Source organism: Centropristis striata, chromosome 11 (genome assembly GCF_030273125.1).
Source record: "Centropristis striata isolate RG_2023a ecotype Rhode Island chromosome 11, C.striata_1.0, whole genome shotgun sequence".
Taxonomy (NCBI): Eukaryota; Metazoa; Chordata; class Actinopteri; order Perciformes; family Serranidae; genus Centropristis; species Centropristis striata.
Genome location: NC_081527.1, coordinates 29,406,368 through 29,432,298, shown reverse-complemented (window position 1 = coordinate 29,432,298; position 25,931 = coordinate 29,406,368). Strand labels below are relative to the sequence as shown.

Genomic DNA, 25,931 nt, shown 5'->3' with positions numbered 1-25,931 from the left:
CAGAGTTACAACAAGACAGGTGTCAGTTTCAAATAATTCCATTTCTGTAACCCTCACCTCCGCAGAGCTTGTTGTTGGAGCGGTCACAGTTGAAGTTGTCGCACTCACAGAACTTGCCGCTGTAGATCTCTGCAGGATTCTCGCGCTTCTTGCACTCGCAGGTGCCGCAGATGCAGTCACCGTTGTTGCTGCAGATGTCCGTACCGTTGTCTTTTCGGCAGTTGGCATCCAGGTCCTCTGTCCGCACTTCGTCTTTGCTGCACTCGCAAAGACGCCCAATACGCCCATCATTACACCTGATGCAGGAAAAAGGAGGTTAACCATTGTTGAACACTCTGAGCTGAGGATAATTAAATACAGAATATGGGAAAAAGTATACTATATATGTTTGGGAAAGTATTTCAACTGCATTACACTGGTGTGTACCTGAGTGTGTTATAATTTGAGTTGATAAATAAAAAAATGTATTGAACCATGTCCGACAGAAGCCCAACTAGCTTTTCACCTGTTTCATAAGAAGTTCCCTTTTTTGGTTAAAGATGCACAGCTTTGGGGCGAAACTGAAAACCGAAAGACCTTTAAAGGCTCTGTGGTACACAGTTCAGCAGCATTGGATCTAGTGAATGTTTTTTGGCTGAATACTTACTTGCAGGCTCCGCACTCGAAGGTCCCGTTGCCCTCGTGGCACTGCTCGCTATTTGGCTCTCCTTCTGTGGCGCACGGACAGTCGCAGATAAAGTTCAGGACGACCTCCACCTCCTCGGTGAAGCCCAGCGGTTTAATTTTAATGACCTCCTTTTTGCCATGTGATGGACACTTCTGGGATTCAATGGAAATGTTGAAAAACACCTGGAAGCCAGAGGAGAGTTTATAGGGTCATTAAATCTATTAAGGAGGATGCCTCTCAGACAGATTATCTGATGCGTTTCTCATTTTCTCTTTATTTTGAAGTGACTTGTGTTATTTCCTCTTTGTCTCTCAATTAAGAACTAATTGCCTAAACCAGTAGAGGACGCTAGTAAAGACATAGTTGTTTTCCAGCTTCACAGCCAAGAGCCAGGACAGTCATGCAGTAAAGTAACAGTTCCTGCTGCCAGGATTCAAGCACTTGCAACACTTGTATTGTGTTGGGGAACCCAGATAGCACAGTGGGAAATATATCAGCATCAGTTAAAATGTTTGAGAATCTAAATGTCTCTCTTTCTTTTTTAGTCAAATGACAACAGAAAGGATCATATCTACCTCGTCTCCAATGGAGATGTTGGAGCACTTCCTGCCGTTCTCCCCTGTTGCCATCACGCCGTTCTTACAGATGGACTTGTAGGTGATGGAAACTCCCTCTGGCAGCCTGCCGTTTTCCAGAATGACCTCAGATGACAAAGACTGCCCAAAACAAGAGGGATCACACAATCACTACAGGATCTAGTGACATAGGTCAACAAACATCTTTGCATACAAGAGTTTACAGTGCCGGTCCTCATTAATACAAAAGTTAAGGAGTAGGGGTGTAAAAAAATTAAAGATCCACTATGTGATACTGTATCAATTCTCAAACACACTATTGTTTGTGTTGAATTGCTGATTTAAGTGCAAAGATTTGTAGCAGACAGACAGCACAAAAAGTAGTGCAATGATGTTGGTTGGGAAATGCAGAATCCCGAGGTATCCCTTAATGCCAGGGACAGTCAGACATGATGTAAAGACGCTGTAGTTTAACTCACGTTGTAGGCATCAATAATGAGTTTGATGACGTTGCTGGAGTTGGAGGACAGCGTGCCAACAGCTGATTTGGGAATGAGGTTTTTCAGCTCCTGAAAGAGACACAAGGGTCGAAGGGAAGAACACAGTGAAGAAATGTTCTGTATATTATTGCTGAATTAAACGACAATACAATGAACAGAACATTTTTTAAAAATTACCTTGTAAACAGGCTGGAATTCCTCTGTGACGGCAAAGATGGTCTGGATGTTGTGGTCGCTCAGTTTCTGAACCAAATGGGCGATGGAGGGGTAGTCCTATCAAAGGATTCACACACAGAAATATGAATAAAATTACCATTTTAAATCCCAGACTGTGTGGATGAATGTGGGTGTGTAAAGAAACAACTCTTAACATCAATAGTACATTGGAACAGTCTGTTAAAGCACACATGCTCAGTCAACTCCCTCTGGATACAATACGCATATTAAGTAAATGACTAATTCTCACATAGTAGTGGCTCATGGTGTACATGTCGTTCTCCAGGTGACACTTCCCGTCATTGGGCAGGACGATGCCGCCCAGTTTGCCGTCTCCAGCGAAGTGGAAACCAGCATCGGTGGAAAACACCAGCAGGCGAGTCACGTTCCTCCAGCCGATCTGGTCCTGGAAAGACAAAGACAGAGAAAGGCTCCTCATTAATATTTGACACATTTACAAGACACGACTGACTAGATGATTGCTGAGACTAGAAGCAGGCTCCTTCGTACCTCACAGACCGCCACCTGCATGATGGCATCGAAGCCGCCCTCCGGGGAGTCCAGGTTTCCTGAGATCTGCTGCTGACTGACCAACTTATTGAACTCGTCTCCCTTGTTTGTCAGCTTCAGGACATTCTTATAGCTGAAGGGGCTGGTGCAGTTCTGGTTCCCTGTGCAGGGGTTGATGAGCCTGGCCGGCGTGGTGCTGATGTAAGGCATGACCGTCTTCTCCACGAATGAGCCGAAACCTGAAAATGAAAGTATTTAACTCAGGGTTGTAAAAATATTTGTAACACTACAATTTTTGGCTGGCATTTAACTTAACCCTTCATTATTTTCTCTTAGGTTATTACGTTTACTGATATACTTACTGTATGTTTTATGTGGAAATTATGTGTGATGTTTGTTTGTGTCTAGTTTAGCTTTAATGTTATTTAATGTGTTAAAGTTCCTATTTACTATTGTTGTTTTATTTATTTATTTAGGTTGGTTTTGTGATTTTGTTGTTGTTGTTCTTTTTTTTTTTTTTTTTTTACTGTGTTTGTCCATTGGTGATTTATGTTGTTTGAATTATTATTATTAATAATAATAATAATAATAATAATAATAATAATAATAATAATAATAATAATAATAAAAAACACACTACAATATTTCTGTTGGTCATTATCCTTTTATTGGGAGTTTTTCTTACCAATTCTGAAATCTGAAGTAATCTCCTGCATCTCTGTCATGAGGGCAGTGCCGAGGTTCTTCACGTTTTCCAAATCATCTTTCATGGAGAAGGACAGGTCCATAAGGTAGTACAGGTCGATGGGGTAGTCCTCCGCACGCTTGAATTTCAGCTCAAAAGTCTGGGGCTCACCTTAAGGAAAAGAAACGAGTAATGTGCTTAGTTAACAACAAAGACATCACATTTGATTTTAACCTCAACATTTACTGAAACTACAATAACAGCCAGACTGAAATAGACAACAGAATCTGTCACAGGTAGATATAATAAACATTGTATGAAACATAAAATATTGTATGAAGGAAAGGAAGATTTGGCATTTTCTCTTCCATTACAGCAAGAAATCCTCTTCTTCGTCTATATTCTACTATGATTTGGGGTGTTTTCCTAAACAAATTACACACAGAAATTACGACAGTTTGACGACAAGTTGACAGTTTGCTCTGATATCATACACCATAAATAACCAAAATATAAGTTCAATTAGGAATGGGAATCAAGAACCGCTTCCAGTTAAGCTTGGAGGCATATGATTCTGATGGGTCAATTTATAACCCATTCTCATCAATTGCTTTTTTCCAAAACCAGTATGTCTTACTTACAGTTGTGGAATGCAAAACAATGACATCAAACTTAGGAATCTATGATGCTGGAAACTAACAACAAAAAGGAGTGATGATGGAGAGGAAGGAACGGTCCAAACCGCGGCTTCATTTTATGGAAAAAATGACAACAGCGCTGCTTGTAATTGCAAGATGATGCAATGTATCAGAAACTCTATATACATGCGACACTGACTCCTAACCAAGAAGCATGTCCTTTGCAGACAGTAAATAGGTGGTTGGAATAATATTAGCGCCACAAAGGCATGCTCAGTAGATTTTTTCTCTCATCAAGTAAAAACCTAATGAAAAGGCTGTACAAAATCAATTAGGAATCAACAGGGGAAACGGTAAAGAATTGTTGACCCAATAACATCAAGAGCATTTCTATCAACAAAATTGTATTAATTTTACTAAACCCCTGACTAGAGTGACAGCAGGACTTTTCTCCTGCTCTGGCCACACATTCAATGGTTTGGCTAGAGAAGTTGAATCTTTACCGGATCTGAGTGTCAGAGTGAGTTTCTGGGGCTGGATCTGAGTGATCTGTTCTGGCTTCAGCTTCTCAGCCACGTCCTTCTTTCGGTTGGTGACAGGCTTGTTTTTGTCGACATCGATTTTCCCGCGTGGATTCTCAATTTTCTCACAGTTTCTCTTCTTCAGGGACTCCAGATCATCACAGCGAGCTGACTTTGACTCACCCACATCAAGGAAATTCTGCAAAAAAGCACAGGGTTTTTGTGATAATAATTGTAAATTGGTACTACAAAGTGAACTAGTTTCCTAAACTACTTCTTCAATGAGCTGAAAGACACTGACAGATGTGTGACATAACAGATAACAAGATGTTCTTCCAAGTATCAGGCCTCACCTAAAGAGGTTAACAGATGTTTGAAATGAGCCATACAAAGATATTAAGCTGTGCACGCAGGTAACTGAGTGTTGGAGTGTGAGTACAGTTTCAGAGTGAATACAAACTTTCAAAGCAGAAAAATATGGTCATTCTCATAGGTGTTGTATGAGTAGAAACATCTGGCAAGGTCCCGTAAATGTACAAGAATTTGTCTCGCTGGGACTGGCGTGAAAAAACATGTTTACAATCGGCACATTCACACAGCACTACTGAAAAAATGTTACAGGAACAACAGGATATTAGATAAAAAAAATTAAAATATTCATATACTTATTCAGAGAAGATTTTCTAAGAAATAAAAACTGAACATGATGCCAGAAGTAACAGTTTGTTCTACTTCTGTGTTATTTCAACACATAAACATAAGAACATCTGGAGTATGGCAGCTGCAGTTACAATTTCCAGAATCTCTGACATGTATTTTAAACCAATGACTCCATTGGAATGGAATGGATCCTTTTTAGTTTTTGTTTTTTTTTGGCCATTGTTCTTGGACAGAAGGAGACAAGGAGAAACAGATGACTGGGAGGCCTGGCTAAGAATATAGATTAGATGCACATGATATCCCACAAAGCATAGCAGAGGAGAACTTGAGACAATGAACTCAGTCAAAACAAAAATAGTGCTTTGACCTAATTCTTTCAAAACCACATGACCAACAGAGAACTTTTTTTCTCCCTTGCATTTCGCCGTACACATCAGATAAAATTTATTCGAAATATCTTAAACCACAGAAGCACAAAACACCTATTGTTCTGAAGAATATTGAGCTAGTGGGGTGAACACAGGACATGATGTATTGAGAGAAAATATCTAAATCACAAGTGAACTAACATACATAATGTTCTCAGTAGTGGGCAGCATACACATCATTCATCTAGATGCAGTGGAATTAGACTGAAAGGCAACAAAGACTTTTTTGGAGCTTGTGTAAGACTTTGTTCTTTAGTGATGAGAAACCTTTGTTATTTTTGGTACGATTTCAAACAACAAATGGCTTTTTCTCGCTATGACAAGATTAAACCAAATGTACTTTGGGGCTACAGATATTTCTCATTCATCAACCAAACATGGCTGTCCTAAAAATTGGAGTTACGTCGTGATTTCAATAGCTCAGGGGTGAATATCAGTCAGCAACCTGACAGGCAAGATTCATCAGGAATGCAGCGATGTCTCAATGTCTGCCAAACAGTGAATAACAAATCAGTCTGGGTTGGGTAATTTTGTCAAAGATTTTCTCCTTTGGGAGCAGTTTTAGTTTTGACCGGCCAATCAGTCTCAGATAGACGATATTTGTGCCGATCAACTTGATGTCAACTGTTAACTTTATTCCTAGAACACGACTAGTGACGAATTTAAAGTGTTCCTCAGACCTTTGGGGAACAAGCAGGAAACACATTTAAATAAATAATGATGTAATGTAATGTATAGTCAGTAGGTGTGGGACAGGCTGACATTAATATAGTAGAACACACATATTGATTCATAAATAGTTTTGCTTCAAGAAATTAATATATAGTTTTAGGTTTATAGTTTTATAATGAACTTTTTATAGTCTATAGCAGTGATTCCCAAACTTTTTCTTGAGGGACCCACATTTTTACCACTGTAAACTTTGGCGTATGCTGTCAGTTATCCTTCTGAGAAAGAAAGAAAAATGGAATTGGCCAATCTCTACCTTCAGATAATAGTTAGCACAAGTGATTTACAGTACACCACTTGATTATAAAGCCTTTTTCTATACGATTTTCTTCGCTTTCTTACATCATTAATTACATAAATTAATTTGTGTTTGAAGTTGTCATAACAGAGCAGGTCTTAACTAGAATTTGAGTCTTGCAGAGTGAAACTGAAGAAACATGCCATTAACCACAAAGACTTGTTGAACTGTATTTTGTAACATTTGTTTGTCCTGCACTTGGTAGCCACCACACTGAAACATACACTGTATGTGCTGTAAAAGAATGAGCAAACATTTCATATTAACCTCACGCTCCTCTACACCAGTATTTTCCTGTACTGTGGTCTGTTCACTCAGTAAAATACTTGCCTTGGGTTCAGAAAACGTCTAATTAAAGAGGATTATTCAGCCCAAGTTTCCACCGTGAGACAAGAAGCAGAAGCACTCATGTTTACAATTAATGGAGAAGTTGTGGTTTACTTGCCTTTGGTTCAAAGTCTCTTGAATCTCTTAACTCTCTAGTGCTACTCTGCATTTATTTGTGCATGTACTTACAGGGAGAGTATAATTTATGTGCATTTATATCTATAGATGCATCTATTTATATAAATAGTACAAGTGGCAAAATTAATCTGAAGAAACAAGGAGTATTTTCTTACTTTTTGAACCCTGCCTCCTTTTTGAAAGGATTAATACAAATCAATAACAATAATCAAATAGATTGTAAGGATTTTTTTTTTTTTTTATCAGAGCATCTTAGGATTGAATTGGTTTGTTTCGAAAATATTTTGCAGAATGCAGACTTTCTGAAATGGTAAAATGTATTCTTTGTTTATTAGAGATTGCATTATTTATTTCAAAAGATGATGTTTTCCAGCTGTATTTGTTTGCTGTTTTTGTGCAATTCAACCATTAAGCAACACTGCCACAAACCATAAACTCTGAACATGCCACACCCACAGCTTAAGAATTATGTAGATAACGTTTCACTCATATGATAAAATACTTTGGTGGCAGCCTTTAGAGATTCAACTCACTTGATCTGCGCACCATCCACATGACTCTGCGACTTGAATGCATTCCCCACACGACTGTGCGTTTGCCTTGATGCATATGCTTCCCTCTGGAAGAGACAACACAAGTTCCTTTTTAGCCAAGATTACAAAACAGAATTTCCATTAGTTCACTAACACAAACCAGCTTTGGTTTCTGGCTGCAAAAAACAACCCCTTCCCAGTTCAGAAAACTGAGTCATGCAGAGAGAAGCTCCAGGCAGCTCACCAAGTGATGACTTCACCTTGTAAAAAAAAAAGAAAAAAGCCAGGACCCACGGACTCATAAAACCACAATGAATGAAAAAATGTACGATGTTAAGAGTGAAGTGGATGAACGCAGCTCTGTATTGTACTGTTTGGGCCCAATGTACTTGTACTAAGTTTAAGTTAACTGTAAGTTAAACGATGATAATCAACTTATGCAGTGTAACAATCAATACTAAGCTGTAGGTCTGGGCAACATGACAACATATATCTCCAAATGTTAGAAAAAATCTTTATTGTACATATTTTTGTATACCGTTTATATCATAATGTTGGAAAAACCAGCTGCCAAACTGTGTAACAGCAATATTTATGTCATTTGGATGATGCTTTGCACATGGGAGGAGGCTGGAACAAACTATAGAGGCTATGATTTGCTATTATAGTGTATACAAAAATAGTCTTTATCATGTGGTTATTTCTATAGAATATTTTTTGAATTACTAAAAAAAATATGAACTGACCTATATCAGTGACTGTATCTGACTGGGGTGTCTGTTAACACAGCTGAAAAACATTCCATGCTTGGCATTAGTTAATACTTAACATTTTAAATAAGAAAAACAATTCCTGTCTCTTACCTGGCTGTGCCCAGCTGCTGCAGAGGACCGCAGATAACGTTGCTATTAAAAGTAACCGAAGATCCATCTGCAACAACAAAAAAAAAAACAATGATTTAGTGATGGAAGTTTAAAGCAGCATGAAGGAAGAAGTTCTACAGCAGAGTTCTTTCTTACTAGTGTCGGTGACAACAAACATAGAAAAAAATGATTCTTTGTTTGTGTAACAGATTTGCAATGATAACATATTTTCACAGTATGAACACTTTATCATAACTGATTTTTTTTTTGCACAAAGTCTCAAAACAATTAAACAGGATTATGTATACACAAAAACTGAAAAGAACTGAAGTATTTAAATTCCCTTTGTGTTTCAGCCGCACAGTGGACACTTTAAGTTTGCCTGCATTAATGTATGTAAACATATACTACTTAATGTACCATTAACTCAGCAAAATCTACCCTTATGGCATTGTGACTCTAAAACCACAGTTATTTTTTAATGAGACCACTGGGATGAACATGTTTCATCATACTATCTACTAGCTATGTGTTGTAGTGGCTGCACCCCAATGCTGATGAGGTTAAATACCTCAGTTACCGTTAAGCAGCAGAAGGGAGGAGCAATTTATTTAGTCTATTCCAAATATGGATTTGCCAGCACTAAGCTGGCAAGAAACCACCATACTACATACTTCTTTCTGGCTGTAGTTAGGAATCTTTTATGCTGTTACAGGTCTCGGTGAAGGTAGTTGGTTATCTCAACAGGGCATTTCATTTAAGACTTAACAAGACAGAGACAGAGAGCCGCCTGAGGAGAGCATATACATGATGAGTTTAACAGCAGACTTGTAATGAATGAAACATTGAGAATCAGCAGATGTTTTAATAATAGGATGACCAACATTTAAAGCTGCCACAAATTCAACTGGAGGGGAATAACTGTGGTTTATTGTGAAAGTCCTATGATGCCTCTCTACCACACTGAGCTGAGTTGCTGAGCATTAACCAATCAGCCACAGCAGCAAAAACAAAACTGGTTAAAGACTTGGAAATAGCTTTGTTGGTGGGTCAACATTTTTGCCAAGCAAGTTCTGTGCAGAAAAAAACCCCTCAGTTTAGCATAACCTGGGAGAAAACAGAGAAAAGCACTAGGCAGTAGGTGTGTTCATGTGTCCGTGTTCCCATATTTGGTCAGGCTGCTTCATGTCTCTTCCTGAATCTCTGCCATTCCCCACAACTCCAGTGACACACTTCCTTGACTGTCTGCCCAGTCCTCAAACCGAGAAACTCAGACCAACGTTCAGCGTACTTGCCCCAGTAAGATATACATAGGAAATGATGCAGTGTTGACAGTAGCTAAGTCAACAGCTCTGTCCCAAAATAGTCAATCCCTGTTGGATATTGAGCTAATTCACACATTATCAGTTTCAGAAATAAAGGTGATATTTCCATTTACACCATACAAGAAAAATATATATTTTACAGTAAACTAAGTGATGAAGGGGTAAAACTGCAAGCTGTACATGCTTCAGTAGATACAGAGTGAAAAGGTGTAATATTTTGCTGCAGTGCCACATCCTGTGAAAATGTTGCCTAATGACCAACTCAGGTGTGAGTTTCACTTAGGTACTTTAGTGATAATTATCATACTGCTGTGGGGAATGGTGAGGAAAAACTTAGCAGATTAAAAAAAGATGCTAGACTTAAAGATAAGTGGGGGATGCAAAAAGTCTTACAGAAAGAGTAGAGCCAAATGCGAATTTTATTTGACATTTTAGAGAGCTTTTTAACATCTGGCAAGGAAATGAAACAGATTTAAAAATATTTTCTGTTGATTAAAAGACGCTGTCCCTCCTAAAAATGCTTGGCACAAAAAAGACTTGTGGCAAGATGGACAAAACACAAGATGCTTAATAAGCTTCAGGCTAACACCAACTGCATTTACTTTCTACACTATTAGGGCTCCTCCCCAACATTCCTGAAGTACAGCTTTGTTTACCACTCTGGGGCTCGTCCTGCTTAGGGCTGCAAATTACAGAGAGCTGACAGATTGGGAGGCATTCAGGGTCTCTAATGCCTGTGTGCCACATAATGGCTTTTAAGGAGGCACTGGTATTTCTGGTAATGATCTCAGGGCATGATAACTTTAGAAACAGGACTGCTTTAACATCAACATCTACAGCTTTTATTTGAGAAATAAATAAGAGTCTCACTACCTTTTCAATGAAAGCTGAATTACTATACGGCCCTTGGAGGGAGAAACGTCAACGGTTCACTAGAAATGGCGGGGCATAAAAGTGGGGCACAGCTGATAAGAGCTGATATCAACTTCAGGCAGACCGGAAATCAGCATCAGCCAAATGCTTGTAAAATATGCACGTGGCTGCTAGACTTTCTTCTCTCACCAGCAGCCAAAACAACAAAAATCAATGGCAATCTGTTGAGAGTCTGGTAGATTTTGGAATTCAGCAGCCAGAGTGCCTTATTTTCTTAATTTTCAACCCTGAGGAAAACACAGACATATGAGGCCTAATCCATAACAGAGTGTGGTAAAAATGCCCTTCATAACTGTGAAACATGATGGAAGATGGCCAGCTGGCGTGTGCAAAAAGGTCAAAAAATGTTTATTAAGTATATGCTTGACTGTGTTTTTACAACGTAGGGTACAATTTCTAATCAATAATCTCTATCATGCAATATTAGATAGGGAATTCCAGAATGAACTCTACTAATAAAAGTTTGTCTGAGACAGGCTGATATCATAAACAGATCATACTTAATTCTAGGAAAAGTAATGCTCTGAATATGGGAGTTGAGGTGGACATTGCAATCTCAGGGGGCTGGTGTTCATGCCCAGGTTGAAACTTCTTTATTCATATGCCACACCATGACGTAACTGCTACCAGTAGTTCTGTATGTAAGCAAATATTTTAAGCTTAACCTTGGTCTTTTTTTCCAAGCCTTAAACAAGTGATTTTGCTGCCTCAGCTTTGTTTACTGTTTAAAAACAGCAACTGTTATTTCGTAGGATATCATACAAACTGCATTGCATATGTTTTTGTAAGAAATAATACAAACCTATTCATAACAATACATTTTCTGGGTTGATTACCTAACCACCTCCTGCCTCCACAAAAACTACATTTCCTCCGATGCAAGACAACTTACCTGTTATCATTTGATATGTGCTTAAGTGGAAAGTCCTCCTAATGATTCTACACCTGAACAGAAAAGTACAGCAACATGTACCAGCTGTATCTCTTCAATGTTTGTTTTTTGTGTTGTTTATTGAGACTACAAGTCCCACAGTTGAAGCTTCTGTATTTTATCTTTCCAACATATCACTTGGGAAAATCATTTGACTACACATGAGGGCATCTTATTTACAACAAATGGAAGACGGATACTTCTACAAAGTTGTACTCTACTCGTCCTTTTTTTTTAAACTACTATCTCTCTCTATCATCAAACAGAAACTGTGCTCTATGAGTAGTCGTGATGACAGACCCAAGAGCCTAATATTTAGAGAAACAGGAGCACAGCGTGTCGAATCATGACTTTGTATGGTCAGGCTGGAGGAGACAGAAGCGGCACATGCTTTGTTAGTGAGGTTGAATGTTAGCATCACAATTTTTCATTTACAATTCTGCCTCTGTTAATAATAGCCAGAGCTGCTCAGCTCTTTCCAATACAAGTACAGTATGTAAGACAGTGGTTTGTTTAATATGGATGTGTGGGAAGGAAAGACACAAAGCAGGAGCTTGATGAATAAGGGCATACATATTTTTTAACTTTCTACAGATAAAATAGGTTAAAGGCTGCAGTAAGCTGAATTTTATTCAATTAATACCCATAATGTTGATTTAATTTTGACATCCAACCAAGCATAGACATTAATCTGAAGCATTTAGTCAGTTAACTCACTTGACTATTAACAAGAGTAATAGGAAAAGATTTTGTTGATAGATCAGAAGATTTAGTCCTTTTTAAAGTATTTAGTTTTCTGCTTTTATACAAAAATAAACTGAAAATCTTTGGGTTGTATACTGAGAAATCTAGTGATATAAAAGATGCCAACTGAACCGAACTGGCTCTAAAAAGCTATAAAAGGGCAATTTACAATATTCTCGTAAAAGAGACCATCTTTGCCTTAGTGGTTCAGAACCTGTAAATTAATGTATTTTCCTAAAACACTGGTGCTACTTATAGTCCCTGGCAAGACATCATGTTCTTGCAAAAGAGTAAGAGCAAACGTGTCTTAATCGGAAAGACAGGGAGAAACTGAATCTGAATCCTGTACTTTTTTTGTCCGAAACACTTTTATGCTTTTCTGTTGAGTAGATTAAACACTACCTGCTTGCAGAAAACAAATACAGCAAGCCCAACTTTCAACACAAGCAGCGGGGGTCACTCGCCCTGGAAAAATGTTTTATCAAGAATTTCTTACAACAGCTGCTGAGAGGAGCTGACTGAAACTCAATCCTCCAAAGCGTCTTCTTGTTATGGTCCACTGCCTGCCATCAGCCCCAGACAGGTCAGAGGCCTTTTGATTCAATCTGCAGGCTGAAAGTACGCCTCAGGGACTAGAGACATGCTATTTCTCTGATGTAAATTTGCAGAGAGCATTCCTCTGCTCACACATGTAGTTGTACTGAAAATAATCAACTCTCTGTTTGACATCTCAGCTAACTTGACAGTAGCATTGCTGTTTCTGTGGTGAAGGAGAGGCAGCGCTGACTGAACATTGTTTCAGATGGACCGTTTGGGAGTGGATGTTCGAGGGAGTAAAATGTAAAAAATAGCATGCTTCAACTGTTCAAAGGATTGACATTTTCATGTAATCACTGGATTAGCTAGACACAGAAATCACCATCTAGTTATTTAATTCCACTGAACATACAGTAAATGTACTCTGTCAAGGCAAAAAAAAAGATATAAATATCCCTACTTTTAGTTGCCAGTTCATTGAGTGCACGTTTTTTGCAGTCTAATACAACAACCCTGAATAAATCCTACCTTCAGGTTCATTTCAGATTTTGCTATATGTGTGAGAAAAAACACCCAAAACACCAGGCTGAAGTTAGTTTCAACAGCTGGGCATATGGTTCACCCAATGAAGTCTGCATCAGTGATGGGGATTAGACAGAGTTATATATTGGTCAGCAATCACCACTTCCTGAACTTATTTCCTGAGGGAAATTCTATCGTTTCATTTTCTAATAATTTGTTCACCCCATGCCTTGTGTTACCTTTGAAAACCTTAAACATTTAAAACAGAGCTGGGATTTTCCCGAGTCAAACAGGACTAAACAGGAATTTAACATGAGGGGTGTGAATCAGACTGGGCAGACATGTGTCACCACGTCTTCTTTGTTTACCCCTTCCTCTATTCAATGACGGTGATGCAGTGCCTTATTGACTTTTCTTAACAAGGGAAATACAACGTCTGGGGCAGGAGACTTCCTCTAGATAGAGCACTCACTGATATTCTGAAATATTGCACAAACAGCTTTACTAGGCGTTTATGTCTGTTGAGGTTAATTCAGCCACAGAATTGGAAGAAAGTCTAATTAACTGGTGGTCTGTGGGCTAATAAGTGAAAGAGCTGTATTATTTGATTAAAAGTAACATAATGTTTTTTAAACTCTGCAGATTATTTGCCTTTATGACCCCTGTGTGGCTTTGAACAGACAAGCCTGGTGTTGTCTGAAGGTGGAGCAAGGCACATCTGTGAATGTTTAGTAATCCGTAACAAAGTCCATGTTTAGACTGTGGAGGACTACAGTTCAACAAATGGGTCTAATAATGTTCCTACATGAGTTTACTTTTGTCACAAACATTTTGACATTTGGACCTTTGTGACAACAAAAATGAAGCAAGCATCAGTGTTTACATTAGTAACATGTAACAGCGCATAACATCAATAAGAAATGACTTGAAATACTAAAAATGACTTGAAATACTAAAATCTTTAAAAATGTAAAAAAATCTTTAAAATGTGAAATTTCTGCTCTTCCTCCCACATTCACATCTGATAAGTGTTCAGAAAGTGTTTCCTGTTGAATATGTTTTGCTGATGCGTAGCTTCCTCTTCTGAACACTGATAGGAGGAAATGACAGAGGTGTCAAAACAAATGTGTTATTTTAAGTTGTCTGGCATCTGATCTTTAGTTAAAAGGAGGTTTAAATTCCCCTGTCAGTAAACAAGCAAGTTTTCCAATAAACACTAGTGTTGACATGGTACAAACAACAAGAAATGCGAGTGCCAATTCCCGCAAACAATTAAGAAAGCACTACAAAAACACAAACAGCTAATGATTTGCCTTTGTGTATGCATCAGACAACCTGTACTGGAAGTAATTGCAAAAGCTACCACAAGTCTAGCTGGTTTCTCAGAGGTTCCTCGTTTAGAGATTAGAGGTTAACCACACTGTGCATTGCTAACCTTGATCTAGTTGATTCACTTTTTTTCCTCAAGAAGAGAGAAGTGCATGTTGTTCAAACTCCCACATGCAAACTTGCATATTGTTGCTAAAAAACAATATTTCAACATTATCCCACACAGACCTCAAACCCCACCACAAATTGCAGTCATTTCTCGTACTATACAGAGCAGCAACTAGCAGTATAAGGGTGTAATGGAAGTTAATGGTGAAAAATGATGATCAGTGTTTTCCAAAGACAAAGAACATAATTATTGGTGTTTTAACACCATGTGTGATAAGCGATCCAAGAAACTGGATGTTGTGATATCATACAGCTCCACATTTGGCTTTATTTATATTCACTTTGTTACTGGATAGTTTTCAAACAATGGAATGCACACCTCAACTCACAACATAATCTACCTCAATGTTTAGTTTTAATGATCTGGCAACGATATGAACACAATTTCCTACGTCACAAAATGCATCCTGTTGAGTTGTCAAGTTATGAATGCTCCACTCAAGTGTGAAGAACAGTAACATGCAAAGTGAAAGGTGGCGTTCAACACAAGTCAGCATTGTTCAAACTGGGTGGGTCATCTGGTGGTCCACAAACTGAGTGGGGTACCCATCCCCCCCAACCTCAGTATGCCACCCGGTCAGCCAGCCGGCCCCCACCTGCTGCAGAAAGTCACAGTCCACTTTCAGTCCATTAGGTCCCCAAACAACTCAGCATGACTCTGCATCCATTTCCTTAATTAAAACCACACCCAGGCACCACTATCCTCTCCCTAACAGGCTGTTGAAGGATCAGGAAGAACACCTCACTTCTGATTGCAACACAGCATGTTCGAAGGAAATCAGCCTACACAAAGCAAAACCTCTTTTATCGAGCACACATCTGTCATGACGCTTGATACTGAACTTTAAGTGCTGTCAAACTAGAGGACTGTAACCAGGTGAAATCTGGTTTTTGAGACAAAACATAAGAAATGAACACATTTTGACCATCTGGCACGCAGCTGGCTATAAAATATTTGAAAGGGTTAGGCTATTTTAAATGTTAATTATCCTTTTCCTATAATAATACAATGTGTCTGGCCGGTGTCTTCATTATAGCACCATCAATAACATACCAAGTAAGTGACGTTTATGGGAGGCAATGGGATGCAAAATACTATTTTAATTTTGTTGGTTATCATGATCTCAAGACAATTTGTGAGGGTGGTCAATCAGTTGTGGATTAATCACTAACTTACCAGACTCATTCATTACTAACATTTCAAAAAAGAAAATCAAGTTAAAGTATCAAAAACTACTACATAAACTTCTGTGGCAAAAAGTAGAAAGATAATGAAAAAAGAGCAAAGCAGACAGTCATGTTAAAATAGGTTTTAATGATCTAAAAGCCATGTAGGAAAGGGTTAAAGTCACTCTGCTGTGGGTTTTTTTTAAGTTGTATGACAAACTGCTAGACCTGTTTGTTCTCTGTTTGTCCATCATGTGTAGGAGATCCTGATCTCCCGACCCTCCTCAGAGAGATGAGATAACACATTCCATCTTAACTGGCTCCATACTATGTCGTGGGGAAAAAAACGACGTCACTGAAATATGGGGTGCTTTTTCCACTTCTTTGTTACCTAAAGCCAGAGTTCACTTGGTCAGTTTGATGAAGACTGAGTATGATCACATCTTTGGCTATAAAAGACGCTCAAGTTTCCTCCACAGCCTGAATTCCATTTCCAACACCTTATAAATAAAGTTATTTCCAATGAACTGTTAGATATCTTGTTCCCCTTTGGTGTCTTAAAATAGTTATTTTCATTGTGTTCATTTATGTAAGTCTGTCTCTCTTTGTTACCTATAGAGCTGAAACTAGTCACTGATTAAACTAAAACTTTTTTGACTCACTCAGAAAATCTTTGAATGTCTTGATTCATTGAACTTTGTTCAAAGTTTAAGATATAAAAAAGAAAATCACAGTTTTGCAACGGTTCTTGATAAACGACTTAAACAATTAATAAGAAAATCTGACAAAATAGTTTTAGTCCTAGTTACTTGATTGGTCTCTCCAGTTTGATCCTTCATTACCTCACCAAGGTGGTCAAATTTACTGTTCGGTTTGTTTGTCAGCAGGATTATGAAAATACTACTGGTCCAATATCCATATAACTTCCATTACATACAGGCATGGCTTTAGCAGAGATCTGTGTATTCTTTTGCTGTGCTCTTCATGTTAGCTTCCCATCACCAGCAATAATTTATACTTCTAAGAAAGACCTACAAATCTATCTGTCACTCATCTTGTGTTTTTTGCCACATCTTCTGAAGCAGTTTGACACTCCTCGTGTCTCTGCTGTGAAGTCTTTCATCATTTTACCACAGAGGGATGGAGCCATAAAGGGATAATGTTTGAACCATGATCATATATCTATAAACATATCCTTCCCTAATGCTCCGTCTGGCCGTCACTGGGAAGCCAGATCATCCATGACTCACATCTGACAAGTCGGGGTGGGAGTCAGGAGTTGAGTAATGCCGAGTGACCCTTTAAGTTGCTCCGGACACTCCTAGCTGCTAGCCGAGCTCTGCTCCCTCTGTTTAAACATCACAACAACGTAACTAAGGGAAGTGACTCAGTGATCTGCAGGGAGCCAGCTCCAGCATACAGACACGTCTCCCCTCATGTCTACAATTACCAGGCCTGGTGTATATTATATGCATCCATGTGATCCATACAAGCTGCACGACATCAAAGACATAGTGTTTTCTCGCCTCGATACAATGCTGTTGCTATGTTATTATCATGCTGTCTATAAGCAAAAACAGACTACTAATTTACTCAAAGCGTTTTATTCCCATGTAACCAAATTAGGCCTTCGTGAACACAGATTACTAGTTCGACAACTCATGCTTCTCCCTGAGATTAACAAGAGAGAACAAAAAACTGCCCCCCAGGCTGCAATTCCTTTACAGGAAGTGAATGATGCAGACAAGACCAATCTTGTCCAGCTTACTTACATACTGCACAGTCAACAGTCCTGAATCAGAGCTGCGGGCAAGGCTGAACAAGAGACTTTTGATTCTGGTTAACCAATCTGCCCTTCTTTAAGACGTCTTGGTCTTACTGAATCCTTAACCACAGTTTATTCGGCCCATAATGCAGTTAGAACAGACTGGGGTCAAACTGTGATTGGTTTCAGGATATTCTTTACTTCATAACAATGTGAGATGTTGTTTGAGTTTCTTCTTCATGTATGTTTTGTCACAAAATAACTCCGATTTGAATAAAATGCTCCTTTCATACATGTACAAACACACATGTTAAAGGCATCTGCACTAGGTTTTTTTTGAGAAATTGCCCAAAGCCTTGCTCGACAAATGGACCCAAGTGCTTTAACAGCATTCCTAAAGAAAACCAGGTGGTTTTGAAATACAATCTTTTCGCTTTCCAGGAGAGAAATCCTGATTGATGATGTTGATGGCATTAGCCGTCATTTCAGACAGACAATCACACAAGACTACACCAAGTACTTATTGTCACATAAATGGTGCAACTTGTTGAACTCTTTTTTCAATTTCAAGTTCCCAATTGCTACAAGAGAAAGCCCCACATAAATCATTTCAGGAGACTACAAAAATGTTCAAACAAAACGATTTTTTAGTTTAAGAGCATATCTATGACAAACTACTTGAGGAACTTGAATAGAGCTTGAGAGTAGAAAACAATTGCCAACTATTTGGATTTATCATCAATGGCAGAAAATACTGTTTTTAGTCTCTCATATGTGGAGATTTCCTTCTTTTCTCTAGTTTTCTAACTATTAAACTGAATATGTAAGACTTATGGGCTGACAAAACAAGACATTTAAAGACCACATAGACATTATTCACTATTTCTGACATTCTAATAGACCAAAAGATGAATTGATTTCGACTTAATCGACTAAATTGATACAAAATATAACCCTCTGTAGAAATATGACAACAATACTAGCGCTATTTGCCAAAATAGCCTAGTGTTAGGGCTGAAATTTTATGATAAAAACTATAAGTCAAAGCTACTGAAAGATGCACATTTGTCAGTGTAAACCCCAAGTAAAATGTGTAAAATTCTGATGGTCTTGACTTAAAGATGAATTAAAGGTGTCAATAGTTATCCAAGATTTCACATTTTAACCCTCTGGAGTCCAGCCCTGATGTCAACTTCCGTCTAAAGCAATGGCTTGAGACTTTACTACAGTTTTTGTTTGAGTAAAACCAGAGATATGGTCAAATTTATTTAGTATAGAAATATAGAACCAGATGTTCTCCTCATTTTACCTCTTATATTTGTAACCTGTATTCACATTAACAACATTTAAAATTCTTCAGTGTGCATGGTTGTTTGTTAAAAGTCAAAAAACAACACAATTTTCATACTCTAAAGATCAGGTCATTTAGGTGAGGTTATGCTGAAAAATGATACCAACATGGCAAACATTGAGTTTAGGTGGTTTGTAGAGGCGGAATGAAAATGATTCAAAAGCAGATGAAATAGCTTGAAACTACAAAGGGTTAAAACTTCAAGATAAAACTGAATACGTGTTTAAAAAAAACATAGTCTTCTTACTGGAGTCATATCTGTGATTGTGAGGATTTCACACTTTAAACCACCCATGTTGCCCTCTTTTGTCATAAAAAGCGGCCTACTTTCTGTACAAAGCCCAAATTAAGATTAATTGAGATTCAGACCTGATGTGTAGGTTGTAAATATGCCAACATATCACATGTCATGTTGTTTAAGACAACAAAGACTATTTATCCTCGGCTGCTAACTAACGGTAGCTAACGGTGAAGCTAGTTATCGTTCATCCACACCCAAAGTTTGCATTCCTCGCTTCTCCCCTTTTGTCGTTTAGTGTCTTTTCAGTCGCCTTAAACATAGCAGACTTGTGAAATGTGGGGAAAATGTTGGTTAAAATAACAACACATACCTTATTTTGGTGCTTCACTTGCGTTTCTGTTGATTTAGAGTAGCATTAGCCCGAAAAAGGTGTCCTCGTTAAAGAAATAAAAAAGGGTTACTGACGACCAGCTAATCTGTTATAAGGGTCCGCTTTGTTTTATAACGGCGCCGCTCCGCCCAGTACGTAACGTTCCCACTCTCAACGGTCACTTCACTAAAGCATATATTTATTAAAGAATGGACTATAAAAGTTAGATAAAGGAGCGAGGAGTCCCGGCTCGCCCCGAACACGTTACAGCAGCTACTCCGGTGCTGCTGCTGGGTCTTTTTTTTGTGCCCCACTTCAACAAACCTCCTCTTCTTACTTAGACCCCGCCTACACAGGAAGAGCAGCGGCACGTAGAGGCCGAAGGAACAAACACACCGGAGCACAGTGAACCCGATTCAACCTCGGAGGTGGTGAACGGTCCCATTCACACCTTTATATCGTCACACTGTTAAAATAATTGCCTAAATCATTTTTGTCAAAATTGTTTTTTGTTTTTTTTTGTTGCCTAAATCATCTCCTCATGACGCCGGTCACCTATGATAAAATCGCCTACATCCTCAGTTGATCAGATCATGTGATTTTACCCCTTTAAGATCATCACTTCTTTGACAATTTGCCACATTCATAGAACCCAGCAAAGAAGAGCTGGAGGGAGATTGTTTAGTTTATCAGTGTTTTATTGTTGACACTAATATTGGTGAGACTTTATTCTAAGGTGTCTACTTTACTCTAAGGTGTCTACATAAGAGTGACATGAGTATGTCATAAACATGACATGGGATGTGTTATGAACATTAATAACATGTTTCTGACAGGCTTGTGTGACTCTTATGTGGACACCTTCAAAATAGAGTGTTACCATATCTTGCTTAAGTCACAAAGGCATGTTCAAAAGATTGCAAAAAATGTATTTCTCTTAAGTTACATAATTTACACAGTGTTATTACTATGCCAATAGCCATCCTTTGTTACATCTTTTTTGAGTGAAATGATCAATAAATGTCATATGTTACACTTTTGGGGAAGTTTTTTGTGTTTCCTGTAAAACTTGAAAAAACGAGTTGGGCGATTATTTTAACAGGGTGATGATATACACCTGTCTGTCCCCTCTGCCCGTCTCACCACCACGGGGAGCAGAGCATTCAGCCTCTGGAACTCACTACCACCCCATCTCAGAAATATTGACTTACTCCCCCATTTCAAATCACAACTCAAAACACATCTGTTTAAAACGGCCTATTCCCTGTGATGACAATTGACCTGTACAAGCTATTTTATTGTATTGTTCTTAATTCTGTGTATTTTATTGTTGTTTCTTTTTCCATCTTTTTGTACAATGTCCTTGAGTGCCAAGAAAGGCGCATTCCAAATAAAATGTAATATTATTATTATTATAATTATTATTATAATTATTATTATTATTATTATTATATAGTTCAGTTCTGACTGTTTCTCTCAATATGTCTGTCTCTTTCTACTTGTCTGTCTCTCCATCTGTCTGTCTGGTTGTCTGTCTGTCTCTCCATCTGTCTTTCTGTCTCTTTCTGCCTGCCTGTCGGTCTCCATCTATCTATCTATCTATCTATCTATCTATCTATCTATCTATCTATCTATCTATCTATCTGTCTGTCTGTCTGTCTGTCTGTCTGTCTGTCTGTCTGTCTGTCTGTCTGTCTGTCTGTCTGTCTGTCTGTCTGTCTGTCTGTCTGTGTATCTCTGTCTCTCTCCAGCTATCTGTCTGTCTGTCTGTGTATCTCTGTCTATCTGTCTCTTTCTGCTTGTCTGTCTCTTTCTACTTGTCTGTCTGTCTGGTTGTCTGTCTGTATCCATCTGTCTTTCTGTCTCTTTCTGCATGCCTGTCGGTCTCTCCATCTATCTGTCTGTGTATCTCTGTCTATCTGTCTCTTTCTGCCCGTCCGTTTGTCTGTCTCTCAGTAAAGGTACTAATACTAAAATGTGAAAATACACGAATACAAGTAAAAATTCTGCATTTAAAAACATACTTGTATAAAATTATGAAAATGTATCATCAGCAACATGTACTCAGAGTCTCAAAAGTATTCATTGTGCAGTAAAATGCTGGAGGAGGATTTTAACCTATTGCAATTTGGTCAAAAATAAAACTGCATGTGAAATAATCACTTTATAACCTAAATATAGTAACTTTAGCTGATATAAATAGTTTGTTGCCCTCTGTAACCTCAAACTAGACTGACATATGTTGAAAAAGACCCTTTTTTAGAATGAAGCAGTGAAGTAACTAAGAGTTTGACCACCAACTTCCCACATCTATCCTCTGTAATTACTGTAAAATGTGTGATGAGGATGTAACAGCTGACACTGCCAGCTGGTCGAATGACACATGAAGTCTCCAGTTCCATTTCTTTACATCAGCGCACAGTCATCCTGCCACATACCTCTGATAATCCGCTCAGGGAGAGTCTGCTCAGAGCTCTTTTACAGTGTCAGTTTCACACACACACACACACACACACACACACACACACATAGCAAGGAAAGACCCAAACAGAACCACAGGCCTCTGATGACCACGGCACATCAAGCACGGGACAGTTGGTGTGTTCCAATAGTCACTTACTATTGACTATGCCAGAAAATTGTTTGGTATCTCCCAAAGAATGCAAAAATCCCAGAATATTCTACTGCATCCAGTCACATTTTGCAGCATGCACGTCAGCATGTTTTCTGGCTATTCTTACCAGCAGTTGAAGAAGTATTCAGATCTGTTTCTTAAGTAACATTAGCAATACCACATTGTGTAATTTCTCCACTACAAGTTAAAAACCTGACTTAAGTACAAAAGTATCAGCATCAAAATGTACTTAAAGTATCAGAAGTAAAAGTACTCGTTATGCAGAATGGACCCTCTCAGATTGTGTTTGTATTATTTCTGATGTATTTATGTAAGCAGCCTTTTACTGTTAAGTTTGACCCCTTTAATATACTGTTTAATTTATAAGAATGTGTAATCGTTTCAAATTAATTTTGTTTTTCATGTTAAATCTTGACCTGAAAAAGCTGTCGGCTAAATGTAGTGGAGTAGACGTATAAAGTTGCATAAATGAAGATACTTAAGTAAAACCTCAAAGTTGTAGTTACGTACAGTAACGTACAATGAGCAAATGTACGATAGTTACATTTCATCATTGCTATTCACAATGCTTGATTATGATTTAATATAATAATATATAGAGTATATATTTTAATGTCCCAATGCATACTGTAGTGTGTCAAAGTTTGCATTCTCAAGTGCACATTTTTTCTTTTACTGTATACATTTTGTGCAACAAATTGCAATGGATTTATGAGCAAGATGGTCGAAGTTCAAAGTTCAAGGTGCAATGTTATGGTGAAGTAGTTTGTCCCAGTTTTATGCATACTGCATGCAACAGTATGTGCTCTGCAGCTAAACATACTTATACTTCTTTATCATAGTATAACATTATAATAGTCACTGCTGCTCAAAGTGTAACTGCACTGAAACTCTTTGCAACACAGAAATGACAGTAAATAAGCTCGAGACATTGAAACCAGCAGCTCATGGGAAAGTGGTAAAGTGGCACCAAGTGGCAGGAAACCTAGCCTAAACCGCAGCCACATGACTGAAGTTCACATGAGATCAGAATGAGCTGAGCCGAACTGAGCTGAAAGCTGCAGTTTAATGCAACTCATAAAACATATTCACAGAGCTGAGGCTGAGGGTTTTATGACAAATGTTATGCATTTAGTTTGAGTGTCTGTAACATGCCGCTGTCATACATGCATGAAGATTTCTAGAGGCAACGCTGCCACTCGGTGGTCAAAGCAGAAAACTGCATGCTGACAGAGAGCCTTGCACTAAACAGTACAGTCATCATTATTACAGACTTTATGTGAATGCCACTCCATCATTTTAAAATGTTCCTGAGGTTTTTTTTGTTAGGTTAGAGCTGTTCAACTTTTGTTTTTATTGTATTTTAGTAAAAAAGCGTAAGTAGAATATGTAGTGAGTTAACACCGGAAAAGTGACAGAATTAAAGGAATACTTCACCCCCAAAATTATCATTGTGTCTATTAATTACTCACCCTGTGTTATCTTGAATTCTTAAAGAACACTTTGTTTTTCTCACATGGCTCCACAGTGAACAGAGGATCTGTAAACAGAGAAAAGTCTTGATGAATTGAAGTAAATGGGGGCTGCGTTTAACAACAGCAAAAATACATCAAAACATCAGTTTCAAAACTCTCACACAACTCATGCAGTAATATCCATGAGTGGGCTCAATACTTTCCAGACACATATATTTTTGCCAAAACAATCCATCCACATGCATTCGTTTAATTCTGCTTATCCTGGGGCCGGGTCGCGGGGACAGCAGATTAAGCAAGGTATTCCAGACGTCCCTCTCCATAGCAACGTTTTCCAGCACTTCCTGGTGGACTCAGACATGCAAAATCTCTGCAGCCTGTACTGGGTCTTCTCTGGGGCCTCTTACCAGTTGGACCTGCCCGGTAAACCTTTATATTCACTTGGGGGCCCCCAAGAGCATTCAATGCATTTTCTTTATTTTCATGACTATTTACATTGCAGATTCTCACTGAAGGTATCAAAATTATGAATGAACACATGTGGAATTATGAACTTAACAAAAAAGTGTGAAATAACTGAAAACATGTCTTGTATTTTAGATTCCTCAAAGTAGCCACCCTTTGCTTTTTTGATAGCGCTGCAAACCCTTGGTGTTCTCTCAATGAGCATCATGAGGTAGTCACCTGAAATGGTTTTCACTTCACAGGTGTGGCTTGTCAGGGTTAATTAGTGGATTTTTTTCCCTTATTAATGGGGTTGGAGCCATCAGTTGTCTTGTGCAGAAGTCAGGTTGATACACAGCTGACAGCCCTATTGGACAACTGTTAGAATTGATATTATGGCAAGAACCAATCAGCTAAGTAAAGAGAAACGAGTGGCCATCATTACTTTAAGAAATGAAGGTCAGTCAGTCAGGAAAATTGTGAAAACTTTGAATGTTGTCTTTGATGTTTCCCCAAGTGCCGTCGCAAAAATCATCAATCGCTACAACGAAACTGGCTCACATGAGGACCGCCCCAGGAAAGGAAGACCAAGAGTCACCTCTGCTGCTGAGGATAAGTTCATCCGAGTCACCAGCCTCAGAAATCGCAAGTTAGCAGCAGCTCAGATTAGAGACCAGATGAATGCCACACTGAGTTCTAGCAGCAGACACATCTCTACAACAACTGTTAAGAGGAGACTGCGCGAATCAGGCCTTCATGGTCAAGTAGCTGCTAGGAAACCACTGCTAAGGAGAGGCAACATGCAGAAAAGATTTGTTTGGGCCAAGAAACACAAGGAATGGACATTAGACCAGTGGAAATCTGTGCTTTGGTCTGATGAGTCCAAATTTGAGATCTTTGGTTCCAACCGCCATGTCTTTGTGCCACGCAGAAAAGGTGAACGACTCGATTACATGCCTGGTTCCCTCCGTGAAGCATGGAGGAGGAGGTGTGATGGTGTGGAGGTGCTTTGCTGGTGACACTGTTGGGGATTTATTCAAAATTGAAGGCATACTGAACCAGCATGGCTACCACAGCATCCTGCAGCGACATGAGATCCCATCCGGTTTGCGTTTAGTTGGACCATCATTTATTTTTCAACAGAACAATGAACCCAAACACACCTCCAGGCTGTGTAAGGGCTATTTGACCAAGAAGGAGAGTGATGGAGTGCTGCGCCAAATGACCTGGCCTCCAGTCACCGGATCTGAACCCAATCGAGATGGTTTGGGGTGAGCTGGACCGCAGAATGAAGGCAAAAGGGCCAACAAGTGCTAAGCATCTCTGGGAACTCCTTCAAGACTGTTGGAAAACTATTTCAGGTGACTACCTCTTGAAGCTCATCAAGAGAATGCCAAGAGTGTGCAAAGCAGTAATCAGAGCAAAGGGTGGCTACTTTGAAGAAACTAGAATATAAAACATGTTTTCAGCTATTTCACACTTTTTTGTTGAGTACATAATTCCACATGTGTTCATTAATAGTTTTGATGAATCTACAATGTGTAGTCATGAAAATAAAGGAAGCGCATTGAATGAGAAGGTGTGTCCAAACTTTTGGCCTGTACTGTATACATTTTTTTGCATCTATGAGTGAGGATTTCTGTATGATCAAAGAAACTGCTGCTGCTGATGTAGGCCTATATATATATATATATATATATATATAT

At 38.6% G+C, this 25,931-nt stretch overlaps 1 protein-coding gene across 2 annotated transcripts in view; it reads right to left on the bottom strand.

The window, feature by feature from the left end:
• Positions 1–23,965, bottom strand: part of LOC131980131 (integrin beta-1-like) — a 30,405-nt gene extending 6,440 nt beyond the window's left edge. Inside the window, exons 1-12 of one of the 2 annotated variants that reach the window (XM_059344315.1) lie at positions 23,779–23,965; positions 8,289–8,355; positions 7,426–7,511; positions 4,295–4,511; positions 3,154–3,324; positions 2,469–2,707; positions 2,209–2,364; positions 1,920–2,015; positions 1,722–1,811; positions 1,243–1,383; positions 647–849; positions 58–296 (exon numbers count right to left, since the gene is read on the bottom strand). In XM_059344315.1, the coding sequence (XP_059200298.1) occupies positions 58–296; positions 647–849; positions 1,243–1,383; positions 1,722–1,811; positions 1,920–2,015; positions 2,209–2,364; positions 2,469–2,707; positions 3,154–3,324; positions 4,295–4,511; positions 7,426–7,511; positions 8,289–8,355 (1,705 nt within the window). In that variant the 5' untranslated portion in view covers positions 23,779–23,965. Of the gene's footprint in view, positions 1–57; positions 297–646; positions 850–1,242; positions 1,384–1,721; positions 1,812–1,919; positions 2,016–2,208; positions 2,365–2,468; positions 2,708–3,153; positions 3,325–4,294; positions 4,512–7,425; positions 7,512–8,288; positions 8,356–19,671; positions 19,954–23,778 lie in introns of those variants that run through there. The other variant, XM_059344314.1, reaches the window with a different exon arrangement.
• Positions 23,966–25,931: the final 1,966 nt, after the last annotated feature.